The sequence below is a fragment of the Panthera uncia genome, chromosome X, assembly GCF_023721935.1.
Source record: "Panthera uncia isolate 11264 chromosome X, Puncia_PCG_1.0, whole genome shotgun sequence".
In the NCBI taxonomy this organism is placed as follows: domain Eukaryota; kingdom Metazoa; phylum Chordata; class Mammalia; order Carnivora; family Felidae; genus Panthera; species Panthera uncia.
Window position 1 is genome coordinate 55,753,401 of NC_064817.1, and position 27,316 is coordinate 55,780,716.

The following is a 27,316-nucleotide window of genomic DNA, read 5'->3' on the forward strand; positions in this document are numbered from 1 at the left end:
GTGTGTGTGTGTGTGTGTGTGTGTGTGTGTGTGTGTGTGTGTGTGTGAGAGAGAGAGAGAGAGAGAGAGAGAGAGAGAGAGGCAGAGAGACAGAGACAGAGCGAGAGAGCGGAAGGGAGAGGGAAGAAGAGGGAGGGAGAGAGCGAGCTAGAGAGAGAGAGCGAGAGCGAGAGCGAGAGCGAGAGAGAGAAGGAGAAAGAGAGGGAGGGAAGAAGGAGGAGGAGGAGGAGGAGGGAGGGCGGGCAAAGCAACTGAAGGGGTGGAGGCTCAGGGGAAATGGGGAGTAAAGTATGGGGGTTAGATCCCAGACACTGCCCAGAATGCACCCGGGTTGGGGGGAGGAGGGGAAAGGGAAGGAAGGGGTAGGAGTAGGGAGGTGGGGCAGGGGGGAGTGGGTGTGTGTGTGTATGGGGGGGGAATAGTCCGCAGCTGAGTTCACACAATCCCCCCATTCACCGTCTCCATGGCAACTCTGGGGCACAGACCGCTCATTCACACGGCTTCCCCGCCGGCAACCCCCCCCCCCCCCACACACACCATTAACCCCTTCGGTGCCGCCCCTCCCCACAAATTCCATTAACCCTTTCAGGATGCTTCCTTCCCCTGTAACCCTTCAGTGCCAAATGCCAGTCCCCCTAGAGTCAATTCCCTGCAGCCCCTCCCCCGCGAACACCTAGACAAATCCACCGACCCCCAAACGCCCTCTGTACCCTAAGACCCGCTCTGAGTCCCTAAGGCCAAGATCTCCATCCTGGCCCAACTTGCAGTTTGGGAGAAGACAAGGGGAGGAGGCAATGCTGGGGATTAGAGTGGCATCTGGGGTACTTTTGGGGCTGGAGCAGTATTGGGCGAGGGGCATTGTGCAGGAATGGACTGGTATTGAGAATTGCAGTATTGGGGGCTACGCGGGTTGGGAATGGTATTGGGGGACAGAGCTGCATCGGAATGGGGGAGGATAGGATAAAGGCCTGGGGGGGAGGGGGGCTGCAGAGAGTGGGGGAGGGAGCCTGGCTGTGAGATGCTATGATGGAAGAGGGATGGGGCTGCACTGCGGGGGAGGGGGGACTGGCAATGTGCAATACAGGAATAGGGCTGGGGGCCCTTAGTAGGGGTATTTTGAGGAGCATGCGGCCAGGCTGTGGAAATAGAGGTACCACGGGTGGTAGGATGATAGGGATGCGGGATTCAAGGAGGAGGTGGAGGAGAGCAGCGGAGGGGGGTTGGATTGGTGGTCAGGAGTGCCGATGGAGAACATGGGGTTGAGAAGGATGGGGAGCACTGGCTGGGGAGTGGAGAAGCCCGGGATTGGGAGGGGATAGGATCGGGTCAAGGTATGGGCAGCTAGAGGATGAGAGACCGGGGCAGGCGGCCTCACCTGTTCCCCGGGCTGTTGCGGGCGACTGAACCGGGCCGCGGACCACCCATATCGCCTCCAGGCCAAGGGCTCCGCACCTGAATCCCGAGATCTGCTCTCCGGCAGCCTGGCTGCTGTGCCCGCGCACCGAGGGGGCGCGCTGCGCGTGCCCGGACACGGGGGGGCGCGGTCCCTGCCATTAACTCCTTTTGTGCCAGAGATGGCTCAAGTCCTGGGGCATGGCCCGATTCCTCCTTTGCTCAAGCACGCTCTGCTCACCCTCTCTCCCTCTCACACGCACACCTCTCATTTCAAGACAGGTGATCATCCAGGGCAGCTAGCTCAAACTTTACCTGCAACCTTGAGACAAAGGGAGAAACTGAGGCACTGTCTGCAGGAGCCCCCAGTCGTGCTCTACAAAAGACAAGCCTCCACCTGGCTCAGCATCCATCGCCTCTTCCCTCCTCAGCACCAGCGCAACTCTAGCCGCAACCAGCGGAGGGTGGGGGCACTTTGCTCTCATCCTGTCACTCTCTCAAAGGTCAATGTTGTTCCTTCCTGCTGCTTCTGCTGGAGCACGTCAGACAGAGACCAGCAGCCTGCCACTTGTCCCACCACTGAGTCTCTCCCCTCCAGATCCGGCCCTCTTTGGGTCTCAGGGTTGGGTTTCTGTATATGTAGTGCACCTGTGCAGTTTGTTTAGCCCCCACCCCCCACCCCAAGTCCCTCGGAGTGTCCCTTATCCCAGCTAAGCCCCTAACCCTGTAGTTCCTCAGAATGTTCGCAGCAGGATAGAACAGATTGGAAGAAAGCCCTGGCCAGGTCTGCCTTGACCCTGCCGGGGAGTTCCATTCCTTGTGAGCACAACTCTTTAACTCAGTAAGTCCCATGTGAGCAAGGGTGTTGTGGACCTCAAAGTGGGATTTTACTTTATTGTTTTATTTTTTAGAGCTTGGGTATTGATTGGTGCTCCTGGTTTTGCCAGCACACTTGACACTTCCCAGTGATCCCGTGCAACTATGGCTTGGATGTTACCCTGAAGTCGTCAAATCATCTGGTACCACCCATCCACGAGGCTGAGGCTGGTCCTCTTCCAGCCCCAGCTGCGCACACCAGAAGACCCCTTTGTAGTAAACCATTTGGCTCTCTTGAATAGCCTTAGATCTAGGGCCCCAAACCTGAAGGCAAAGGGGTTGAGAATGACCCTGCCACAGTTCCAAATGTGACTCTGGAGCAACAGTTTTGGGTTTTCTCTATAGTAACATGGGAGTAAGCAACAGTCACCCTGGGAAACTGCCAAGGTGGGTCACTGGAAAAACAAAGAGTTCCAGCAACAGAGCAGAGAGAGGAAAGGGTCCTTCCTGTTACTGGGTCTCTCTTCCTCCTATAACCACACCAACCTTCAACCACCAATTCCATGGGGACACTTGCCACCTGAGGGCAAGTCTTCATCTCAGAAATGGAATTCTCAGGAAAGTGCTCCGTCTAGGATACTGCTTGGTGCCCAACAGGGAGCGCACAAGGTGGCAACAAGGGTAGGCAGTGTCTGTCACACCCTCCACCCTGAAGCTTGTGGGATGGGTGGAAGAAGAATCGGGTTCCACCAATTCCTACCCCCCCCACACACCCCCCACTGGCCTTCCCCCATCCCAGTGGTATATCCCTCATGGAGAGAAGCTATAGAGAACCTGCAACACCTCACTGAGAAGGTAAGCTGCCCTTCTTAAGAAACTAAGGGCCCTTGGGGCACCTGGGTGGCTCAGCCGGTTAAGCATGGTTAAGCATCTGACTTAGGCTCAGGTCATGATCTCGAAGTTCCCGAGTTCAAGCTCCCAAGTCAGGCTCTACACTGACACGGAGTGTGCTTCCGAGCCTCTATCTCCCCCTCTCTCTGCCCCTCCCCTGCTTGCGTTCTCTCACAAAAATAAATAAACATTAAAAAAAGGGAAAAAAAACCTCAGGGCCCACACCTATATAATATGTTGCCAGGCTGGAGAAGGAAGGAGAGAGTAGCAATCCAATTAGAATCAAGGAATTTAGGGGATAGACGGTAAACTGGGGACTTGATCTGAATGGAACAGAGGCTCTGACTGGTTAGTCCAGTCCCCAGCACTCTCCCGAGAGCCCGCCCTTACCGGACATGCAGAACTCACACACTCCCTTTGCAAAGAAGCTCCGTGTATTGGGTGCAACAGCTCTGGGGTCTCTATATAAATAATATACAAAACCCAACAGCTCAATGCCTCACGTTAACAAAAATACTAAAAACTTATTAAAAATGGAGCCTGAGGGAAGAGCCCCAACCACTACTGGTGCTAGCCCCAGAGGGGGATTGGGAATTGAGAGGAAAGGGTGGGGCCACATCCAGTGCACAAGCGGTTCTTCCACGTGGCTCAGTAGCGTCCAAATATGTTGGTACTGGGCTGTGGCTGGGTATCTGTGAAAAATCAGAGATTATCAGGGGTGGGAGACCAAGCAGGGATGTGGGTATGCACGAGGAAAGCTACTCAGGTACCAAGGGAAGGGATGGGACGCCATGCATCCCCCTACAACCTGGGCCTGAAGCAGTCAGCTCAGCTCCTCCCCACATCCTCCTTCCCCCCTCCCCCCTCCCCCCCATTCAGTCCCCTGGGGGGGCTCTCTTTGGGGAGGAAAGCAGGCTTACTGGAGAGCTGTTGTTGGAGTTGCCTGACCAAAGCTGCTGTCTGTTGCTGTTGCTGTGTCTGCTGAAGCCCCTGGCGCTGGAACTGAGGAGGAAACGGGGAGTGGAAGATTGAACTTGAACTTTCTGTGTCCTTCCCCATCTCCTGACCCCCTTTTTGGAGCGCTAGGCCTTTGCCTCCCACCTCTAACCCTCTGAACACTGTTCCCATCCCAGTTCACTGGCTGTGTGCCCAACCTGGGCAGCTGTCCCTGAGCCAGGGGTCGTAGTCCAGCAGCTACCTGGGGCTGGGACTGGGGCTGGGGCTGGGGAGGGGCCGCCTGCTGCTGCTGCTGCTGTTGTTGCTGTTGTTGCTGTTGCTGCTGCTGTTGCTGCTGCTGCTGTTGCTGCTGCTGCTGCTGCTGTTGCTGCTGTTGCTGTGAAGACAAGACATAGATACATCTAAGGGGAGCAAAGGAGCTGAGCCCCAGAAGCGGCAGCAGGGAGGGGACCCGGGGCCACTGCCCTCCCTCCTCCCACCAGACAACTCCCAAATCTCTTCCACCAGGAACCCCGGAAAACAGAAGGGGGAGGGGAGGAAAGCGACTCCTTAGGCCCCTGCTGCGTGCCACAGCCACTCTGCCAGACCTGGAGGGGCTTGACCTGGAGGGGCTTGACCTGGAGGCGCTTGCGGCCTCTTCCCCTCCTGAGGCTCTTAGGGCCCAGCTGCCATCCCAGGGCCTTACCCGCAGGATCTGCTGCTGCTGCTGCTGCCGGATGTGGTACTGCTGCTGCTGCTGCTGCTGCTGCTGCTGCTGCTGTTGCTGCTGCTGCTGCTGCTGCTGTTGCTGTTGCTGCTGCTGCTCAGGCAGGATGGAAGCCGATCGAACGCCGGCCTGGATGCCCTGCGCGCCCAGCGGTGTCATGGTACCTATCATGGGTGTCTGCTGCAGGGTCTGGTGTGAAAACCTGCAAAGACAAGTGGTCCAAAGGTCAAGGCACTGGAGGGAGGGAGGGACATAGGAGTAGAAGTAGAAGTCCTGGGTCCCTGAACGGAAAGAAACATCAACAAGTCACTTCATTCATTCCTCCTGTCACTAACCAGAAGGACCCCTTGGGTTCAGACAGATTTCGAGGTTGGGGAATAAGGGGCAAAGACAACACCACATTTTAGTGCCTCATAACCTCCATGGTTAAGAATCTTCCAATCCTGTTTTAGCTGTTTTTCTCTTACGGAAACGAAAAACGGCCTCAGCCCAGGATAGACATTCTATAAACACCCACTGAGGTGGTTTCTGTTGCTGTTGATGGTGGTCCACCGATAACGTTCCAGACTATGAAAGATATGAGTTCTACTGTTCTCGTGCCTTCCCATGTACATCACTGCAACAGGCTACTTACCGACTGGACCCCCTTGTCTCTGGTCTTCCTTCGCCTTCCCTATGCATCCTATCCCTGCATCCTATGTTAATCTGTCAATACACCAACACACCATATGGCTTTCCTGATCAAAAGAGCTCTTGGTGGGACTGTGTCTCAAGTCTGTATCAGGCACCCAAGGCCCCATACCAGCCTGCCCATCCCTGGCCTGTCTCCTGCTACTGCCCCAGCATGAATTTTACACTCTATCCGAGCTCTTCTTCCTATCCTCCCAGCCACCCCCCTCACTCTGGTTCCTATGTCTCTGTTCATGCTATGTCCTCTACCTGGACTCCACTTCCTGATCCTCCACTCCACAAATCCAAATCACAGTGATCCTTCAAAAGCCAACTCCAGGGGAGCTTGGGTGGCTCAGTCGGTCCAGCATCTGACTTTGGCTCAGGTCGTGATCTCATGGCTTGTGAGTTTGAGCCCTGCTGCTTGGGATTCTCTCTCTTCCCCCCTCTCTCCCCCTCCCCTGCTCTCTCTCTCAAAAAGAAATAAACTAAAAAACAAAAAAAGGCCAACTCAGATCTAACCCCCTTCGTGAAACTCTCTGATGACTCAGGCCCACGATGCCATGATCTCATACCTTCTCTGAATTCCCATGTACTTCACAGCACACGACTGCGCACCTGATTATATCTCTCCTCATCGTGTTTTTTAAATGTTTTTCCGTGTCTCATCTTCCCAGCTAGACTAAAAATTCCCTGTGGTGAGGGACTTTGTATTTTCTAAAATCTCTACTCACCTTACCCCATCCCAGCGCAGTGCTGGCCACACTGGCCACACAGCGGGCAACTGACACATATCAATTATTTATTTATTTATTTTTGAAAAAGAGAGAGAGAGAGAGAGAGAGAGAGAGAGAGAGAGAGAAAGACAAGCAGGGGAGGGGCAGAGAGAGAGGGACACAGAGAATCTGAAGCAGGCTCCAGGTTCTGAGCTTTCAGCACAGAGCCCAACACGGGGCTCGAACTCACAAACCGTAAGATCATGACCTGAGCTGAAGTCAGATGCTTAACCTACTGAGCCTCCCAGGCGCCTCAACTGATACTTCTAAATTAAAGGACTTTTCCTCCAGTCCACTCCCCAGCATTCTAAATCCTAAGCTGCAAAGCCTCAAGATATAATTCCCATGTCTTAACTAAGGCGTGAGGAGCATTCAGCATGGTAGGAGGGCTGGTTGGCCAGTCTGTTCCAGTGTAGAACTGCTCTACTACTGACTTGATGACTCCTTACCACACAGTACATCTAAGAACCCAGGATCTTTCCTCATCATAGTTGTGTGAATGATTTCCCCTCTCTGGGCCTCGAAGAAATATCGGGCAAGCAGATATGAGACTACTGGTCACCAGGGTCCCTTCCAGCTCCGGCATTTCGCGGCCAGGTAAGTGTTCTTCGCTTTGCTGAATGTTCTGACTAGTCCCATCACCTCCTGGCATGGGTTTTCCCTGTCATCTCAGTGTGTCTCCTTGGCCCCCACTGCCCTGGGTACCTTTGAGTGGAGGTCAGCCCATGTCCGTAGGTTGGGGCCTGCTGGTGCACATAGCCACTGGGCCGCTGTTGCAGGTGGCGAGTAGGATCTACAAGAGTAGGATTGGTAGAAGGGTGGGTGCTCTGATAAGGCTGGCTGGAGTAGCTGGGGGGCACCATGGTACCTGCGGGGCCTGTGTGTTGCTGCAATCCCACATGAGAAACATAAGGAGTATAGCCCTGCAGAGAAAGACAGAGGGGGTCAGGGCCAAGAGTGTGCACAGCAGCCTGCCTTAAGGCCCCTGGCTCTTCACCCTCTCGTGCCCTCACCTGGGAGGTCTGCAAACCGTAGGAAGAGCTGGGAGTCATCTGATGGACAGATGACTGTCCCAACATCCCCTGACTCTGCTAAAAGGAAAAAGGAGACAAACTCAAACTCAGGAAATGCTTTCCGCCATCTCGTTTCTCCTATCTCCCACTCTGCAAGTCCTTGTGAAGATCCCATGTGTGTCCTCAGTCCCGTGACCCTCAAAATCCCCTCTCCCTGACGGCCCTCCCTACTGCCCCTCTCACTATCTTTGCCTGGAGCTGTTGGCGAAGGCGCTGTCCTTGGGGCACCGCGGGCTGCTGCTGTCGGTAGACAGATGTCTTGTAGGAGGAGGGTTCTAGTCCCATGACTCCAGTCATGGCTGTGGGCATCACTCCCGGGTAAGGTGGTCGGGTTGACAGCTTCTGCATTGGTAATCGCACGGGGCGGTACGGGTCCACACGAGGGCCACCTGGAAAGGGGAGTGGGCTTACCTCTCTAGGCTCCTCATCCCCCTTCATCCCCTGCTCAGTGTCCAGGTCATCCACAGATCCTCACAGATGTGGCATCTTCCCTTGGGCAGGAGGAACGTTCGGGTAACCCTCCGTCCTAGGGGCTGGCACTCACCTGCCGGCAGCGGCTGGTTCTGGGTGTACAGGCCTATGGAGCCCTGCCTGTAGCTAAGGTGGGATATGGATCCAGGATTCGCGTGGTGCAGGAGGTCTGGAGGCACTGTCACACCATACGGGCCACTCCTTCCTGGGCCCATTCCATAGTCCTGTGTGAATAGCAGAGGACGAGGGTGAGTGGACCGCAGCGGGGTGGGGTGGGGTAAGGGGTATCCGGGGTCAAGAGGAGCTAGACCCATGTGGCTAATCTTCTTAATTCCAATGGCACCTCATCCCCACCTCCCCACTCCCGCCCCCAGGAATCAGAAACTGTACAGAATCACGGAGAGAGGGGGGCTGTGGAAGAAGCATAACAGGGGAGTGGGGGGCCGTGCTAACCTCTGTCTTGGCGGCTGGCTGGCTGCGTTTCTTGCCCTTGGTGGACTTCTTCTTGCGTTCCTCGGTACTAGGTGGAGCGGCCCCAGGTTTGTCAGTTTTGGGGGGCTCTGGAGCCTTTTTCTCAGGCTCGAGCAGGGTGGGAGCAGGGGGCTCCTCATCTTCCGGTGGCAGTGGCAGTGGTTCCAGGTAATAGGCACGGGGCCGGGGCCTCAGATGCGTGTGGTAGAGCAGCAAGCGCTGCTGTTCCTCTCCTCGGGCCACTCGCCGGTCGACCCGGACTGTTCCAAACCAGCCCCAAGAGAGTGGTGCTGATGGCTTCAAGCCTTCAAAAAGATCCCAGGGAGAGATCTTTTGTTTGGTGGAAACCTGTAGACCCTGCTCCAGAAAATGAGAAACAGTGAGCTGCTGAGACCTGGAAAACAGAAGATAGACCTTGAGGACTGGTAAGGGAGGGGGAAATGTCTGTTGGCAGCAAAAGAAGAAAAAAGTCAGGGGTAGATTCAGGGGAGGCGGTGAGAGAAAGACAGCTGGACACGGATATATATATATATATATATATATATATATATATACCAGCACACATGCACACTCATGGGGAAGACAGAGAGGAGGGGAGAGGGCGATGGGCAGGGGCAACAGAGACAGACACCGACACTCAGAGGAAGACACGGTCAGAAACAGGAAGGTGGTGAGAGACTAAAGACAAGCAAAGACAGAAGCAGACACAGGGAGACAGAGAAAAACAGGAAGAGAGAGACAAAAAGGCGAGTGAAGAGATACAGAGAAAAGCAAAGTGAGAATCAGGCAGAGAGAGAGAGAGAAAGAGAGAGAGGGAGGGAGAGAGAGAGAGGGAGAGAGACTCAGAAAGACAGATGGGCCGGGAAAAGAAATGAAGACAATGTATATATGACTGGGTTGGACTGTAGATTTCAGACTCTGCATCCTCCTTCCCCTCTCTCTCTCTGCTCTCCACAATAATTATGGTTACTCAACAAATACTGCAACTGACAGAGGGTACAGAGAAAGTTGTGCAGAGATGGGTAGGTAGGGGCAGAGGAGTGCAGGGATAAAAGAGATATGGCAGTTGGCCAGATGGGCGGGGTACAGGCAAGGGTGGAGGCGGCCAGGAGGCAGGTGGGGCAGAGGAAAGAGGAAGACAGGGTGCTGGGAAATGGGTGGTACATCAAAAGGTGGGTGGGGATGGTGGGCAGAGGTGAAGGGAGAGACTGAGGAAAGAGGATGAGACTCCCATGATGGGGAGCAGAAATGTACAAAAAGTTCAGTGATCATGGGACGCGTGGATGGCCCAATCAGTTAAGTGTCTGACTCTTGACTTCAGCTCACGTCATGATCTCACAGCTGGTGAGTGTGAGCCCCGCACTGGGCTCTGCGTTGACAGTATGGAGCCTGCTTGGGATTCTCTGTCTCCCCGTCTCTCTGCCCTTCCCTGCTCACACACACTCTTTCTCAAAAATAAAGAAACATTAATAAAGAAATTCAGTGATAACCTGAACACCCCTGAGATGGCTCCCACCAGCAGAGCCCGATGGATTCCCTGGCCTGATGAGCCTGTCGCAGCCACAAGGTTAATGCAGGGAAAGTTCTTGCCCAGAGGGGGAAAAAGGCTAGGTGTGGGGATGGGAGGAAAATGGAACGTGCCTCCTTCTTGAAGATGGAATCGAAGCCGGCAATCTTGTTGCCTTTGGTGTCAATAAGGGAGCCCTGTGGCTCACATGTGATGACATCTCGGGTCTGCTTGGGCAGTGGCAGCAGCTGGCGAACTTTTTCCAGACTGTCCGACTGACGCTCCCCCAACTCTTTCTGCGGGCAGAGGAAGATGGGATGAGAGCTCAAGGACACGGAAAAAGAGGGATTAGAAGTCTCTGGGGAGAGCCCAGAACCTGGCAGGAAAAAGACACTGAGCAAACCGTCGCCATACAAATACGAACGAGAAAGTGGACGTCAAAGGGGAGTGTGGGCGGCTCTGGCCAGGACGGAGTCCCTGAGGCTACTCAGCACCCCCAGAGTCAGGGGACAGGGAACCCAGATCCCAGTCCCCTCAAGCCTCGCCCAGGCCTCCTCTACTCACCCGCAGCTTCTTCACCAGGTTCATGTAGGCGCGTTTGTTTTCCTCCATGCTGCCTTGAGAGATGCTAGACATGTCCGCAGCCAGGGTCCCATTGATGAGCACGCTCAGCATGTCCAACACAGTGGTGAAGAGCTCGCTGTGATGAAAAGTCAGGGAGAAAACCCGAGAAGGAGAGAAGCTAAGACACAGACCAGGGCCTCAGGGTGGGACGCGAGTGGGGACACCTACACGGATCGCAGCGGGTTGGCGGGTCGTGCACCTGGGGTGGGGGAAGGGAGTTCCTCTCGGGTAAAAAACTGAAAGAAGAGGGTGGGGATGCTTTACTTGTTGGACTGCATGTCGACAGTGCCGCTGATGATGATCTCCAGGAGCAGCACAGCCCACTCCGTGGTCTGCTGGGTGCTGCGCTGCACCGTGTCAAACATGCCCCCCACCTGCCAGGGCCACAAGTCAGTCAGATGGCTCAGGGGCAAAGGCTAGCATTCAGGGAAAGCTTACATTAGAACCTGGCTTGGTTGCGACTTAGGACACATTAGGCCATGGTCTAGCTGTAGTTATGATTTGTTACGTGATTTCAGGCCAATGACTCAGTTCTTGACACCTCTGGGCCTCGGTTTCCTGACTTCTAAAATGATGGGAGCTGGACGAAAGGATGTCCAGAATCCCATTCAGCATTCCACAGTGGGTTTCTAGGGCTTAGTATCCAGAATCTGGGATACCGAGGCAGGGTCCCTGTAAGGATCCAGTCCCTCAACCACTTTTAGGTCCTGCATCCTTAGGAGGGACAAGTTAATACTTGAAGACCCAGAAGAACTTGGGCCCTCCATCTCTGCGCCCACCCTCCCCCAGGCAGGGGGCTTCTTTGCGGTGTAATTCTAGTGCTACCCGCTTCTTTCTTGTCCCCGGCTGCCTTCTCACCAGGTTGAGCCGCAGCTTGAGCGCCTCGTGCATTAGCTGCTTTGGTTTGCAGTCATCCAAGTACTGGTCATCTCGCCAATTATTCACAATCTGAGACAGAAACAAGGATAACACACGGCTCAGGGATCTTCTCGCTTCCATCCCCAAACACCCAAGGCATTGATGAGAAAGTATCGAAGGTTCCTGGTGCACCTTCTCTGCCCTCCCGCCCAGCTCTGCAGTCCCAGAGACCTGTACCTGGTGCACCTGGCTGTAGAGGGAGGTGAGGAGTCCCTCACGCTGCTCATCTTGCCCTTTCAGACATGTCAGCACCAGGGATAAGAAGGGCTGCTGGCTCAACAGGGACATGCTGGAGAAGGGAGGAAAAGAAAAAGAACGGGGGGCACCTGGGTGGCTCAGTTGGTTAAGTGCCTGATTTTGGTTCAGGTCATGATCTCTTGGTTCGTGAGTTTGAGTCCCATGTGGGGCTCTGTGCCGACAGCTCAAAGCCTGGAGCCTGCTTCGGATTCTGTGTCTCCCTCTCTCTCTCTCTGCCCCTCCCCTGCTCACGCTCTGTCTCTCTAGAAAATAAACAAACATTAAAAAGAAAAAGAAAAAGAGAAAGAAAAAGAAAAAGAAAAAGAACGGGACCATGGGATAGAAGTCAGGAAACTTCCAACCCTATCACTCCAAGCCCCAAACTCCACTCTCCTAAGTTCTAGCCTCTTGCTCAACCATGCCCACCTCCTACCCTCTGGTTTTCCACTCTTCTGTGGTTTTTATTCCCACCCCTCTGTCCCAACTTCTCTTCTGCCCTGGGCCTGCCTCCTCTCCTGTCTACCCCTCAATTCCAGTCCCCTCTGCTTTACCTCTTCTGCTTTTGGCGATCGCGTTCTTTGCGGGAAGAGGACCCCAGATGCTGACCCTTCTCCAATTCCTCCCCAGCAGCCTTTAACACATGCCCCTGGACTGAGGTGGGCAGTTTGGCAATGAGGGGGGCCACCAGCCATACACCGGAGCGCTCGAGAGAGCTAGAAGACAGACGGAGTACACAGGGTTCCAGAGGAGTCAGGCAAGGGATGGGACATTCCATCCTTTGAGGGACATGCCTAGTAGCTCCATGAGGCTGAAATAATTTACACTACCAGAAGAAAAACCCATACGGGGAGGGTTCCTAACACGTTTCTACCCAACCTGAGCACAGGCTTGGTCTTGCTGCTGCTAGGCATGTTGCTTGCAGTGTTTCCAGAAGACGACCCTGTCTCTGCCGACTGTTGGAAAACCTCGATTGTGGCCTTAGCGATGTTCTCTAAGAGGGAGTTCATCTCCTGGGGAGGGTAAAAGGCACAGGGGTGCTAAATAGTGACTGGGGGTGAATGGAAAATAGATGGTAGGAGGGATAGGAGGTGAGGGCAGAGAAAGGCATCAGGAGGGTAACAGGAGGGTAGAGACACAACTCTGCTGGGAGCTGTGCCCTTTGGCACCTCTGTATTCCTCCAATTAACCACTGTCTATTCCTTGTATGCCTCCTTACCGTTGTGACCACAGAAACAGCCTCCACCACCGTCGCCGCCATCAACCTTCCCCCACAGCTCAGAGCCCCAACCCTCCCAACCCATTTCCCTATTCATCGGCCCCACGCGTCGGCCATCTTCCCACACTCTCTTATGTCTCCCAGCTCAAGAGCCCAAGGGCAGGACACAGGTTCTTCTATGGTAGCCCACCTCCCTGGCACATGGAGCTGGACGTGAGCATGGGAAAGAGGGTGCCGGGCACCACTCACATTGTTAGGGGTCTGCTTGATCATCAGCTGCAGTTCCAAGGAAGACTGGCGCATGGTCCACTGGTCCAAGTTCTGTGACAGAGACACCACCCCCACACTAAGTCGCCACTGACACCCCCAGCTATTATCACCCCGAGGCCAGTTCCTGATCTCTCATAACCTTGAGACACATATGCCTACTAGTCTGAAAGGAACCTCTACGTCCCAGTCTTTTGGAAAGACTGCACCGAAATGATCCAAGATGGTTGAAAACCCTATCCTATTTCAATTTGTTTTATGTTTGTATTTTATTTTTGAGAGAGAGAGAGACAGAGCATGAGTGGGGGAGGGGCAGAGAGAGAGGGAGACACAGAATCTGAAGCAGGCTCCAGGCTCTCAGATGTCGGCACAGAGTCCCACACAGGGCTCGAACCCATGAGTCGTGAGATCATGACCTGAGCTGAAGTCGGATGTTTACCCAACTGAGCCACCCAGGCGCCCCAAAAATCCTATCCTATTTCAAAAGCGGTTCGAGAAAGGCTTCACATCTCTCTCCGGTCTCCTGTTCCAGAGCCTCACATTCCTTAGCATCAGGAAGTTCTGCCTAACGCTTGCCCTAAATCCTTGATGTGAAAGTTGAAGCCTGCTTCTCCTGTTTTAAACCAGCTGCTCAAAGTCCTTTACAGACCAGAAGGCTACTGTGAGTTAATCTCTCTTTGACATTATCTCCTCTGGGCTGAAAAGACCTCATTCCTTTAGCTCTTCCTACCTAATGGCTTTACTTTCCCACCCCCCAGTTACCTACATGTCTGAAGCAGTGCGGCGAGGCAGAAAAGGCACAGGGACACCTGGGTTCCCATGCTGAGTCTAAACTTACTAGTGTGGGACCTTGGGCAAACTATTTAACCTCTTCAAGCCTCGGTCTGTCCCCTCATTGGTCAAACACAGCTACTCCTACCTACTTTACAGGGTTGTATGAATTAAACGAGAAAATGTGCACAGAGGGATGAGCACGATACTTGGCACGAAGCAGACAGTAACTGGGAGCTATTCAGTAGTACTTGCGTTAGTTACCGAGCCGCCAGATGAGTGAGGCCCAAAACTAGGCTTCCCAGATGTCATGCCTCCCACTGATAAGCTATGGTCCCACTCCAGGTAGCTGTGCCCTCACCCGACAGTTTACTCCAGAGTCTAAACCATATGAGCTTGACTTCTAAACCCATGTCGGGGCTGTTTCTCTCACCACCTTTTGCCCACATCCTTGTTCACCTTCCTACTTGACTCCTTCCCTCTTTTTCTCTCAGGGTTCCCATTGTTTCACCCCAGGCCCGGGCCCCACTGCTTCCTCTAAGACCCCCATCACCTTGGCCTACCTGGAGAATACGCTTAATGCGTTGCCGCTGGGGGTTTTCCCCATCCTCGTTGTCCAGTAATCGATGTGGGTAGCAGATGAGCTGCATGAGGCGCTGAGCCTGGGCGCTACTCAACACCGGGTCTTGTAGGTCATTGCTGTCTTCACACAGTGATTTAAGGCAACGTTCTCCTACCCATTCCTGAAGAAGCTGATAATCAGGGGACTGGGGCAACCAGTGAGTGGGGTAAGGAGTAAGGGGGGCGGGGATGGGCTGGGGTTTGGTGAGGGACACGACGTATGGCAGGAAGGTGGCATGATGGTGGCTGGAAACAGGACTATATTGTATCAAGGCACTTAGGAGGTATGGGGGGAAGGTGAGACTGACCTGTTGGCAGATGCTGCGTAGCACGTACTTGGCATAGACATCCAGACTGGCTGTCTCCACAGAGATGTTGCGGCCACCCTGCCTCCGACCGCCACTGCCCCCTCCTCCCTCCTCCTCTGGAAGTTCTTCTGTTCCTCCTGTCACAGTGAAGCCTGAGCCCTTCAGTTCCGCATCCCCTGTGGTTCACGGGCAGGAGATAGGGAGGGCAGAGTGAGATCTGAACACGGTGTAGAGACCCACCCCGAACCCACAGAAGCAGCAACTCCCCAAATCCTGCCCTACAGGACAGAAATATACTTCCCTCCCTCCTCGCCTCCCCCAAAGGGCAGAGAGACCACCTTCAGGAGAGAGAAAGACTGTCCTTTGTAGTTTAGCTGGCACTCCACCCTACACACACTTCTGGCACCACTCCCTTCCTACCCCCATACCAAGCACAAACACAGCCTTGAGAACAGCAAACACAGCTCCATCCACTATGCGGTTCTGAGAGGCAGCCAGCAGGTGGCGGTCACAGGAGGACCGGATTCCTACGGTAGGCTTGTCTGCGGAGGGAGCTCAAATCAGGGGAAGCAAAAGTAGAAATGGCAGGGGGTGGGGTAGCAGAGCTTTCTATTGCCCTGCCGCCAACTCAGATCCGGGTCACTTACTCCCATCTGACTGGCAAGGATTGAGTTGAGGTGTCTTGAAAAGGTGGAGGAGGATGCGGCAGGTAAGCCGAGCCCCCGGCTCAGAATCCTGTTCGCTGCAAGCTAAAAAAAGGAAAATAGAGCCAATTGGACAGGGTGAAGGCAGACCGTACGTGGTTTCGTGAGCGGTGAGGGCCTGAGAGGGAAGACGAGGTCACGCAAAAGGAGAAATAACCAGATAATGCTGGAGGAGAGGTAGAGAGGCGAACTGTCTTGCAGTATAAGGGGAGTACCTCGCAAGGTCAAAAAAAAAAAAAAAAACTGGAAAGATCAGGGCAGCCGACACCAGGTTAGAAAGAGGCCGCTCCCAGCCTGAGACACACCACAGGACTGGCCTCTGGTGAAAGTGGGGAGCCCCGCACCAAACGATGAGAAACGGGGCCATCGAATGCATAGCAAAACTCGGGGTCCAGAAATTCTAGGGGTTACGGATTGGCAGTTCACCAGCATTAAGGAGTGAAGGGATGGCAGCACAGCGAATCAGATCCTCGAGGAGCAAACACTGGCGAGCGATGAGGATGGCAACAAAGGTAGCCAGGGAGTCGTGAAAAGACAGGTCACTGACCTGGAGGAAAAAGCAGATGGACACCCCGGACTCAGTGTGCAGACAGGGTGCCAAGTCAAAATGGTACGCCTCCACTCGACATAGCTCTGCCCCCCTACTACCTTGATTACTGTGACCGGTCCCCTGCCCTGGTAACCGTTCCGTGCCCCAGCAGGACCCCGGCCCAAGTCTCACATCCACATTGCAGAGAAGGTCGTTGAAACCACAAGTGCCATTGTTAGAGGAGCAGCACAGGGCCTTAAGAACTCCTAGCCATTCGGCACTCAGTGACTTGCAATAGCCGGTCAGCTCCGCACACAGGATTGCGATGTCATTCACCCTGGGGAGAAGTACAAATGCCCTCAGGAAAGCCCTTGTTCCACAAAACCTCAGACTCATTAACTTTTCATCACCACCCCAGCAATAACCAAGGTTGCAGTACCTCCCAGGCATCTCATCCCTCCCAATATCAGGCAGGAGCACGGTGCCCGTTCCTCACTCAGTACGCCCCATACCTATCGGGATCATGGTGCCCCACACAGACGTGCATAAGGGCATTGCAGACAAAGCTGTAGCGGTTAGCAGGGTTCTCACTAAGACTCTTGCCTAGCCCCGTGTATGTGAAGGTGTGAGCTGCAGGGTTCTCCAGAGTGTCGATCATGAACTCGGGCGCCCAGCGCATGTTGGATTCTGATGGCTCCACATTGCAGTAGATAGTGTTCTTAACCTTGGAGCAGAAGTCGCTGCGGTGGGGGAGAGAAAGGAGATAGTAGTGTCGAAGAAGATCTGGTGAGGTAGTGGGGATGGTCGGGAGAGGGGAGGAAAGAAAGAAAGAGAGGGACCAGTGACCTTGGGACAACAAAAAGGGAGATGGGACAAAGCAGATGGGTCAGGAAAGGGCCTCAGGGAGAGTAAGGCACAGGGGCCTCTGCAGGCAGGGAGGAGGACTGTGGGCCCCGCAGAGATGGGCTGGAGGCCAGGCTGATAAGGAAGAGAAGGAGGCAGGCCTACTTTTAGGAACCAAGAACTTGTGGAGGACACAGTTCCCAAATAGCCCTGCAGGGACAGCAGGGTCCCGGGCTGTGCTCTGCTCCTGAGTTGAGTGGTAACAGAAAGGAGATGGGACAGGGTCCTGCTCTCCACTCTCACCTCCCACCTCTCTTACCTGAAGAGCTCCCCAAATTTGCTCTTTAAATGGCTACAGGAGGTGTACAGATCATAGAGATAAGCAAGGATACAGCGTTCTGCAGAGGAGCCATCTGACCGGTTCATCCCATGCTTCACTACACCACACAGCCTGTCACGAGGGAGCAAGGTCAGGAGGTTCAGCGGGTGGTGTGCACAGGCCAAGGCACAAAGGTCCCCACACACGGATGGGCTCAAGGCTCTTGGCAACCTTCTCGCCCTGTCCACCCAAACGGCATGCATTTCCCCACAGTGAGAGCCCCCCACGTTCTGCCGAAGCCCTGCTTACCCCTCAAAGACCTGTGCCATCTGGTCCTGGTTGAGGATAAGGCAGGCATGATAGTGCCGCAGGACAGCCACAATGCACAGGCACAGGCTGGTAGTGTAGCTGCCCACCAGATCCGAGGATTTGAGCAGCAGCTCGGCCTCAACTACGCTCAGTTCATTCAGCAGCTAGCAGAGTGAGTGTGGGGGGTGGGGGAGAGGAAAAAATGAGAAGAGGCCCTACATGGTATAGGTAACCCCTCCTTCCTGCTAGGACACTGCCAAGGCAGGCCTGGGCCCCTTCCTGCTGGAGTTGCCTCAGTCTAGAAGAGTTCTGTTGCCATATGACACTGTCCTTTATTCTACTAACGACACAAGCCGCATCAATGATCTAACCAGTCTCTAGGATACAATTCTATGAACTCCGCAGTGGGAGAACAGTCTGTGCCCAACGCTCTAATCCATCTCCTGGGCCTCCCTGCGGAGCACTTGAGCCTCTATTCCTGCCTTCTTAGCTCATATTCCACTTCACCTTCTAGCCCCCACCATGCTAGCCTTTCTGCCCCTCCAAGTAGCCCCAGGATACCGGCTTGAGCCTCTACTCCTGACCTGGTGACCCTATCCGGCACAGACTCCTTCCTCCACCCCCGTCTCCCCCACTTCCCCACCTGAATGGCAAAGTCGATGAGGCCACTGATGCTGAGTGAATATTCCATGAGGTCGAAGATGAACTGCACATGCTGCACCAGAGGCAAGTGGTATGACATGCCAAGGGCAAAGCTCGTGATCTGCTCCAGAACATTCCGGGAGACCTGATAAGGGCAGTGTGAGTGAGACGGGAGTGGAGAGAGGTGGGAAGAACCAGGGAAGCAAGAAAGGGGGGGGGGGGAAGGGGGGGAGGCGGGGGGGGGTCGCCGGCGGGGGGGGGGGGGGGGGGGAGATAAGGAGGAAAGGAAAACAGGGCAGGACGCCAGAATGTGGGAAGGGGGCTGGACTTAGGCCCACACCTGAGCTGTGACCTGGTGTTGGTCATAATGTGAGAGGTGCTGGAACTTAGCAAAGATATCTTCAGCAGTGGGGAAGGCTTCAGGCCGGTTGCGCCTCCGCTTCTGCCCGTCCTCCCCACCTGAGGGGACAGTTGAAACGGACAGTCAGGACAGGGAAGATAACTAGTTGACTAGGGGTAGGGAGGGGGGTATGGAGAGAAGGCTACGGGTGGGGGGAGGGAGGGACAGGGGAAGGAAGGGAGGGAGGAAGGGTGTGAGGGAAGAAAGGAGAAGGGAAGGGAAGGGAGGGTTAAGGAGGGGTTGGGGAAGGGATAAAGGGAAGGGGACAGTGAAGCAAAGGTTTCGAGGACCACAGGCTACGTGGACCTTTGAGGCATACATACAGGGAGGTGCTAGGTCGAGGGAGGGAAGGGAGAGGGAGGGCGGGCAGTACGGGGCTTACTGTGAGGTACCTAAGAATGTCAGGTCTCCAGGATTCAGAGGCACAATAGGAGCAAGCTGGTCTGCAGAGGGGGGGAATGAGGGGGGAAGTTTCAAAAGGACTAGAGCTCTCAGGAGACTCTAAGAGACAGGACATTGGGACATGACTGGGGGTTCCCTGTGCTGGGGAAGGGGAGACTGACTAGGGCACTCTTTTGGGGAGAGCTGTTCAAGGAGCCTCAAACCCACCAGTTTCCGCTGTCCCCTTGCGGTTCAGAACCTTCAGGATATCCTTGGTTATTTTCTTGATGGCATGGCGGGCATCATCTCGCTGCTTTCCCACCCCAAACAGTACGACCAACCGCTGGTTGCACTCATGGCTGCATGACTCCTCCTGCATCCCAGCAGCACCGTCAGACTCCAGCATGGATCTCTTGCCCTCCTCTTAAAAGCATGCTCCATGCCCCTCAGCACCCCAGTGCTCCAGTCCTTCCCAGCACGCCACACCCTCAGGACCAGCTCCAACCCCTCGGCACACTGCTTGGACAGAAACCTGGGCTCAAAATGGATGGTCTCAGGTGCTTGGGGAACAGTACCTGGGGGATGGGAAAGTGTGTGGCGTACTGCACGTGCCGCGGCTGGTCATAAAGAACCCCGAGGGTCCCTTCTATCTTCTCCTTGGGTGGGGGCTTCACCTCCTTCTCAACATCTGGCTTCTCAGGGGATGGACTGCCCTTCCCCTCACAGGGCATAGTAGGGGAGAACAACTAAGATAAGGCAAAAGGGCAGAACATTTAGAAGAAGAAAAGGGGGCAAGGGGCAGAAAGAAACTCCCCAAAGAGGTGTAACAGGAGGACCTCAGGAGCTGAATTCTTCTACACAGGGATCTAACTAACTTACTGAGAAATCAGGCTTCTCCATGTCCTCAAAGAGCACACTGGAACTAGGGTCAATGTCCATAGATTCCGAGAGCCCTGGGTCCTGAGGGCACAGAACATAAGCAAGGTTGCTTTAGCCCCAGGGAGTTGCTCCCCACCATCTAGAAAAGTTGACAGGGAAGTTAGAGAGAGGAGACCATGTTGGGAAAAGCACTGGCTCTGTGCTCAAGCTTTTGATGGGTCACACAAGCGCCACGGGCCATTGCCTTCAGCTTTAAAATGGGTGCAGGCGCCTGGGTAGCTCATTCAGTTAAGCTTCCGGCTTCGGCTCAGGTCATGATCTCGCGGTTCATGAGTTCATGAGTTCCAGCCCCGCGTCAGGCTCTGTGCTGACAGCTCAGAGCCTGGAGTCTGCTTCAGATTCTGTATGAGAGGGCTTTGCCGGCCCCAAAGCACTAAGCAAATACTACCGTCGCTATTAGGTAAGAGATTCGCAGAGGACACTGGGAGCCAGATGGGAATGTCAGAAGAAACTGGCTAGCGCAGGCACAGCCCACTCACCTCCAGCTTGCTACTGCTGCTGCCCTCAGTCTCCTTGCGCTCAGAGTCATCAGCGGGGTCATCAAAGGGAGAGGGGGGCCGGGGACCAGGGGCTCCAAAGGCAAGGTCCCCTCGGGAGATGAGAGTGCAGGTATACATGTTGTGGGAGAAAACATCATGTCGAATCAGTTCACAGAACAGCAGTACCAAGTTAAAGAACTCCACTCGTTCACTCTCACTTCGGGGGTCCGCTGCAGGAGGGAATGAGAAAAAAGGAATTGAGATCACAAGAGATGGGTAGCAAGGGAGAGAAACACACCTAAGGCACAGTGCTCCCAGAGTACCTGAGATAGGCAGGAGGAATTATCCCCCCAAAAAAGAAACACCCCAATACTGTTGAGGGACAGAGCACAGTTGGTTACCACCCCCTCCTGCCCCACACCCCATCTTGGAAAGGAATACAGTATCCTTGCTGCTATTTATATGTGAAAATGCTTCCATCGTATGTTCTTGTTTTTATTCTTCTTTTTATTTCTTTTTTTTTTTTTTTTATTAAATTTTTTTTTTTTCAACGTTTTAATTTATTTTTGGGACAGAGAGAGACAGAGCATGAACGGGGGAGGGGCAGAGAGAGAGGGAGACACAGAATCGGAAGCAGGCTCCAGGCTCCGAGCCATCAGCCCAGAGCCCGACGCGGGGCTCGAACTCACGGACCGCGAGATCGTGACCTGGCTGAAGTCGGACGCTCAACCGACTGCGCCACCCAGGCGCCCCTTCTTTTTATTTCTTTATTCCATTAAACTGTAAGATGATCAAAGACTAGAATTATGTCCAAAAATCATTCTGCATAAAGCCCAAGACAGAAATATATACCAGAAAGCCCTTAGTTATGCTTCCTGGTGACAGTGGCGGGTAAGTGGGTCTAGGCAGAGGTAACCAGAGAGTAGCAGGGGTCCATACTCAGCATGGGAGCCTGGGTATCCAGAAACTGCAGGAGGACATCCTGGAAAATGGGAGCACTGGGAGCTGAAAGGGAGCCAGAGGCAATGGAACCCTTCTCATCTGCAGCTTCTGATTCTCCACAACGCTGTAAGATGAGAGAACAAACCATAGCATTGCTTTTGACCCGGGTCTTTACTTCTCCACGTGTAATGCACGAACTACCACCTGTTTTGCCTCCACCCCAAGCTTTTCACTCCCATCTCTGCTTTGACCTCCATTTTCATTCCTGCCTCCCAACTGAAGCTTTGACTGCTTCCCTAACTCTAGCACCAATCTACTCCTTTCTACTTTGGCCTTATGTCCTCAACTTTCCCTTTAGATTCCCTACCACTTCTTTATTCCCACAACTTTATTTTTTTAATGTTTATGGATTTTTGAGAGAGAGAGAGAGAGAGAGAGAGAGAGAGAAATGGTGCACAAGTGTGGGGGGGAGGGGCGGAGAGAGAGGGAGACAGGATCCGAAGCGGGCTGCCCGTTGACAGCAGAGAGCCCAATGTGGGGGCTCAAACTCATGAACCATGAGATCATGACCTGAGCCAAAGTTGGATGCTTAACCGACTGAGCCACCCAGGCGCCCCTATTCCCACATCTTTAACTTGGGTTCCATTTCCAGCTCAGTTGGTCTCCAGCCCCAGTTGCCCCTGCCCCATCAGCCAATCGCATTCTCTTATCTCTGTCCCCTAACCTCAGCCTCAATCTCGGCCTGTCTCTTCTCCAGCAGCTTGGCGACCACCATAGCACGATGCCGACCAGAACGCTTGCAGCTGACAGCCCACTCACACAGTAATGATACTACAGCATCATCATCAGAAGAGATCTGGAGACCAAAAGGAGTTGGGGGTGAGTAAGGTAGGGCTGAGGATAAAGAACCAAGCTCCACTTTCTTCAAGACTGAGCCCCATCTTAACACCATCCTAGGCCCGGTAAGATAGTCTCTTCGGACATCCCTGGTCTTGGTGCCCCTCCATGTCTTCCCCTCATATACACTGCTGCTCTTGCAATGCTTTTTTCTCCTTCTGTTCCCCTTCTCGCTTACCTCATGCCCATCCTTGCTAGGTCCCAATCCAAAGATTCGGTTGCAAAGGGAGTCAAGAGAGTTGCTGAAGTCAGAGCGCTCAAAACTATGGCTGTCCAACACTTCCAAAGTATGGAGCACCCGTCCAATGGTGAAGCCTCAGGAGGAAAAGTGGTAAAGGGGCCTTAACTAGAGACCTGATGCATTCCAACTCTCAGATCTATATGTCCTTACCATTCTTTCCTCAAACATCCTTCTTTCCATCTGTCCTCTGGCACCCACCTGCAGTAGCTTCCTGGCACTTATCAAAAGACCAGCGAACCTCAACTGCCTGTCCTCGCTCCTTGATCTGCTGTTCAATCTCACGCAACTTTGCACGGACCTGCAACATGGAAAAGGAAGGCTTTAAAGATGCACCAAGGCATGCATAAGGTCAGGGCTCAGGCTAAGAGAATAGCACCAGACTCCGAGTCATTATTTCTTTTGTTTTTTTTTTTAAGTTTATTTACTTATTCTGAGAGAGTGTGTGTGTGTGAGTGGGGGGGAGGCACAGAGAGAGAGAGGGAGAGAGAGAATCGCAAGTAGAATCCCATTTGTGCTGATAGCGCAGAGCCCGACGCAGGGCTTGATCTCACAAACCATGAGACCATGACCTAAGCCCAGATCAAGAGTCAGACGCTTAACAGACTGAGCCACCCAGGCACCCCCAAGTCACTACTGCTGAAAGAGCAATTCACCTTCACATCCCAATCCGGGGGTACCAAGCTATTGGGGAGACTTACCTGCTGAGTAAAGGCACTGTTGCCCTCTGGCATGGGCAGGTTGGAGGGGGCAATAGGCAGGTGGTCAAGTGGTGAGCCAGTCTTAATGCGGCTATCAGTCAGTGAGTAGTGCCAAACCAAGGCACTAGGACAACACAGGAGGATGGTCTGCCAGACAGGAACAGCTAAGTCAAACTCAGTTACCATGTCTGTGTCTCCAGAATCCCATTATAAGAGCCAACCCTTAGGTTTCTGATCCAATGTTATTCTGAGCCCTGAGAGTAGTACCACTCCATCTCTGAGCCCCTCCCCTCATCCACTCTCCTAAAAGGCTTTGGGCCTACTATTTCATCCCGGGAAGAAACTAACTGAAAAGGAACCAGCACCCCATGAATGAAAGCAGCAATCCCCACGCAAGTACCCAGTGCCTGCTTTCACCTCCAATTTAGAATCCCCCCATTCTCCAGGACAGACACCCAAATCTTCTCAGAATGCTTCTCCCTACTTCCTTGGGCCCACCCAGTACCTACCTGAAGGATACAGCTGAGGCCAAAAACCAGGGGCCGGTGCTGAGGGCACATCAGCAGGTCACTAAAGGGTGTAGAGGGTGTGCTGCTAGTTGGGGGCTGAGGAGCGGGAGTGGTGGGCAGTGTGCTTGTCGACTGAGCAGACATAACGTGGGAGGAGTGACTGCTCACACCGTCCAGTTGCAAGGCCAGTCTCCGGGTACAGAAGTAGGCAAGGCGGCGGGAGAGGTACGCAGACTGAACGAATTCCCCGGAGTACTGTGAAGACATGCTGATCAAAACCCCTAGTTTTCCCCACGGGACATGGCACTCACATTTTATTCCTCCTCCTCCAAGCCTCCCTAGACGCCCCCACCCCGCCCCGCAAATCCCAGGCCTTACTCGAAGCAGCAGGGGCAGCAGAAGTTTAAGCAACTCATCTTCTCCTGGGCGGATTTTCTCAAAACACTCAAGTACCCAGGTCAGGAACTCATGTCTGTCCAGCATTCCATCCTATGAATGCAAGGGGTGGGAAGAGTATCCATGTACCCAGGGACTGTTAGAGCTAAGGCAGATAAAGTAAATGAAAGGAGGAAAAGAACCACGGCTGGGGCAAACTGGCAGGCAGATTCTGTCCTACACTGGCAGAATGTGAGGCCAGGCTCCACCAAGGGCTTGCACGACATGCCCTTCTTCCTACCTGAAACATGAACATGGCCAGCTTCTCGTTGTAGTCCCACTGCCGGATTGCCACCTCTACATCATGGGGCAAAGGCCCTATAGTGGAACCACAGCCCCCACTGCCTGCAGGCCCTGGCCGGTAGTATTCAGCCATCTTTTGCAGCTGCTCCCATAAGTACTTGGTGATGATCTGAGTCCACTCTAGGAGAAAGATGGGAAAAGGGCTATTTTATACCCTCTCTCCCCTTAGGACATCTTCTGTCTCCCCTACCCCCCAGCACCCACGCCCCCAATTACCATACTTCTAAAATCCTATTCATCCTCTTAGGCTCTAGTCCAATGCCACCTTCCTAAAGCCTTCCCAGGTGTCCCCAGAAGAAAGTAATCTTTCTGGGGCACCTGGGTGACTCAGTTGGTTAAGCAGCCGAGTCTTGGTTTCTGCTCAGGCTGTGATCTCGCAGTTCGTGAGTTCCAGCCCTATGCTGGGCTCCAAGCTGACAGCGCAGAGCCTGCTTGGGATTCTCTCTCTCCTTCTCTCTCTGCCCTTCCCCTGCTCACTCTCTCTGTCTCTCTCTCAAAATAAATAAACTTTAAAAAATTGTAAGTAATCTTTCTGTCCACTGAAGTCTCAAAAAACCTTCTGCTTTCTCTTTTGACACTTAAATATATATAGTGTGTATATACATACACACACACTTCCTACATATAATTATGTGATTCACACATATGCCTTAGCATCCTTACCCGATTATAAGCATCCTAAGGGCAGGAATAAGGTACCGGTCACCTTGATAGCCCAGTACATGCACATAGTGGATAGTCAAGATACCCAATGTTTACCAACTGAGTGAATGCAAGATACAGCAGAAGCAAGGAATACAGGGGTGCCTGGGTGGCTCAGTCGGTTAAGTGTCCGACTCCTGATTTCAGCTCAGGTCATGATCTCACAATTCATGGGACCAAACCCCACGTCGGGCTTGTGCTCACAGCACAAAGCCTGCTTGGGATTCTCTCTTTCCCTCTCTCTTTGCCCCTCCTCTGCTCATGTGCGTGCTCTCTCTCAAAATAAACAAACTTACAAAATAGTTAAAAAAAAAAAAGGAGCAAGAAATACAGAGGAGGAAGGGGAATGATTCCAAGCATCTATCACTCCTTGATGAGATAGGTGGTGGGACCCCTGGTATTAGGAGTTACTCACCCATGAAGGGGTCAATGACATGTCTCTTCTTAACCTTGGTCTCACTGATTGCTGCATAGTAGGCACAGGTCATCTTAATGAGCCAGGCGGCCCGCATCACAGGCACTGTGTATTTGGCTAAGTACCCAAACACTTCTTCCTTTTTACTGAAAATGGGGACCTGGATGAACATCGCAAATAGTGAGACCTCTATTACCTCCACAAGCTGGCACCCACATAGCTTAATCTGAGAATAGGATGGTACTTCGTACCCATGCTCCTAACCTTGGCCTGAAGAAGACGAAACAGTACCTCACCTTTTTGGCTAGTTGTGTGAGTGGCTTGGTGCCAGCCAGGTCAGTGAACCAGGTGTTAATGGCACTCTGTGATCGTGCAGTCACCAGCCAGAAGTTGTCTTTTTGGTTCACTTGGGGCTTCCTGCGACCAGTGTCGGGGAGGGTGTTACAGCGTAACTTCTCTGCAATGATGCTGCTGAAGTTGGAACTGATCTGAGGGAATAAAAGTATATGTCGGGGTCGGAAAGAAGGGGCAGAGGGGTGGTCATGCCTTTGATGGGCAAATGCCAATGTGGCAGCATTAGGTTACGAAGGAAACCTCAGCCATTTAGGTCATCCCTTTAGGTCTTCCTAACCCAGGGCCTTTGCTCCCTCTCAAATTCTTCCAGCCTTTTCCCCCAGCCTGGCAGGGTTGTCTCACCTTGGCAGGATTGAAGTTGACGTTCTTGGCACTGCCATGTTCATCCCCAGAGACGGCAGGCTGGTTATTGAAACCTTGTTTTACATTCAAGGCCGTCAGTTCATCCTGAGGCAGGAAAACGTCATTTTAGCTTTTTTTCCCCCCTTGGGGGTGGTGGTGGTGGTGGGAGAGGAGGGCAGGAAAAGAGAAGGGAACAACGGGGGGAAAAAAAGGTAGGAGGAGGATTCTGAGTAGAACAGATTGTTATTTAAAGCTAGGCCCTTATATTCATTTGGACCCCACCCTCACCCCCACAGCCACTAAGATTTCCAATCACCCAGCGCTCTCTCAACATCACTCTTCCTTGCGAGCTTGCGAGCAGCTGCAGCTCACCAAGCTGCCTCAGACAACTTTCTGAGGTGTGTGTGTGTGGAAGGGGGCGCCTCCAGCGTGGCCCCTACATCATTCCCTGTTCACACCCGGGAACCCACCCCCACCACCCAGGTCGCACTCTCCCACACCAGCCCACTTTACTCTTACCCCTTTTGGGACTTTGGCTCTCACCAAACCGCCCCGCCCCCCCTTCCCCAAACCATCAACGCTTCCTCTTATGCCGATCGCTTGCCTCAGGCCCCTCCAGAGCCCCGATTTTTGAACGCACCTCCTTCTGTTTGGGATCTTGAGGGTACACATCGGGAGGCCCCAGCCGCGGCCGCTTCAGGGGCCGGTGTTCGTAGCTCAAGATCCCGAAGGCCGCCATCTTGCCCAGCCCGTAGCGCCAGAGGCGCCAGCCGGGGCCGGCGGACGGGGGAGGGGGAGAGGGAACCGAAAAGGGGGGCGGCGGTTGGGAGGACGGCAGCCGAGAGACAACAGGGGGCACGTTAGAAACTCTCGATCGTTGCCGGAAACTACCGAGGGGAACCGAGGGACGCCGGGAACCGTCGGACAATACCGACTGCAGCGGGGGCGGGGCCCAGCCCGGCGTGGGGCGGAGCTCCGCGGCCGCGGAGCATTTGGGCCCGCGCGGCTCAAGATCGATTTCATTCCCCAAGTATCTGCGAAACGTCCTCGAGCCGCGCGGTGTGCCGCGGGGTGCGACCCCTTGAGGCGGGAGGCGGCCGCCGCGCCGAGCTCTAGCTGGAACTGGGTTCCCGATGCCTCGCGCAGTTCTTGGCTTGGAATCTGTGCTCAAGGGTGTTTGCATTGGTGAGGAACTCTGCCTTCTTAGTAAAAACCACTTCTTCGTTTCTGAGTTTATGCATC

General features: G+C 53.8%; 1 protein-coding gene across 5 annotated transcripts; it reads right to left on the bottom strand.

Annotated features, from left to right (window-relative positions):
• Nucleotides 1–3,609: 3,609 nt before the first annotated feature.
• Nucleotides 3,610–27,033, bottom strand: MED12 (mediator complex subunit 12). Of its 5 annotated transcripts, XM_049643958.1 has the most exons (46): nucleotides 26,715–27,033; nucleotides 26,075–26,179; nucleotides 25,675–25,866; nucleotides 25,379–25,538; nucleotides 24,200–24,381; nucleotides 23,902–24,012; nucleotides 23,524–23,778; nucleotides 23,015–23,161; nucleotides 22,515–22,614; nucleotides 22,254–22,390; nucleotides 21,903–22,034; nucleotides 21,176–21,302; nucleotides 20,237–20,466; nucleotides 19,698–19,778; nucleotides 19,394–19,564; nucleotides 19,047–19,191; nucleotides 18,830–18,880; nucleotides 18,378–18,496; nucleotides 18,039–18,182; nucleotides 17,396–17,559; nucleotides 17,087–17,218; nucleotides 16,437–16,664; nucleotides 16,117–16,261; nucleotides 15,822–15,942; nucleotides 15,339–15,440; nucleotides 15,120–15,233; nucleotides 14,692–14,867; nucleotides 14,326–14,505; nucleotides 12,974–13,045; nucleotides 12,385–12,518; nucleotides 12,060–12,221; nucleotides 11,449–11,560; nucleotides 11,212–11,301; nucleotides 10,618–10,727; nucleotides 10,294–10,429; nucleotides 9,864–10,025; nucleotides 8,205–8,579; nucleotides 7,825–7,975; nucleotides 7,464–7,669; nucleotides 7,221–7,298; nucleotides 7,076–7,130; nucleotides 6,913–7,000; nucleotides 4,742–4,964; nucleotides 4,298–4,432; nucleotides 4,020–4,101; nucleotides 3,610–3,791 (listed from the first exon to the last, which is right to left on the bottom strand). In XM_049643958.1, the coding sequence occupies exons 1-46, from the start codon at nucleotides 26,811–26,813 to the stop codon at nucleotides 3,748–3,750; spliced, it is 6,465 nt and encodes a 2,154-aa protein (XP_049499915.1). In that variant the 5' UTR covers nucleotides 26,814–27,033; the 3' UTR covers nucleotides 3,610–3,747. The 5 variants fall into 5 exon arrangements, with proteins under 5 accessions (XP_049499915.1, XP_049499913.1, XP_049499912.1 ...); XM_049643956.1 differs by having other exon boundaries at nucleotides 6,913–7,130; nucleotides 7,473–7,669; nucleotides 26,715–27,032; XM_049643955.1 differs by having other exon boundaries at nucleotides 6,913–7,130; nucleotides 7,221–7,295; nucleotides 26,715–27,032.
• Nucleotides 27,034–27,316: the final 283 nt, after the last annotated feature.

Bases quoted from the DNA above. Each gene is read 5' to 3' on its own strand.
- MED12 (XM_049643953.1), bottom strand. From the start codon at position 26,813: ATGGCGGCCTTCGGGATCTTGAGCTACGAACACCGGCCCCTGAAGCGG. The intron at 19,779-20,236 runs GTGAGTGGGCTG...CTGTGCCCTCAG, and splicing joins GCAGCAGTAGCAAGCTGGAG to GACCCAGGGCTCTCGGAATC. The intron at 14,868-15,119 runs GTATGGGGGTAG...CGTGAACCACAG, and splicing joins CAAGGCTGTGTTTGTGCTTG to GGGATGCGGAACTGAAGGGC.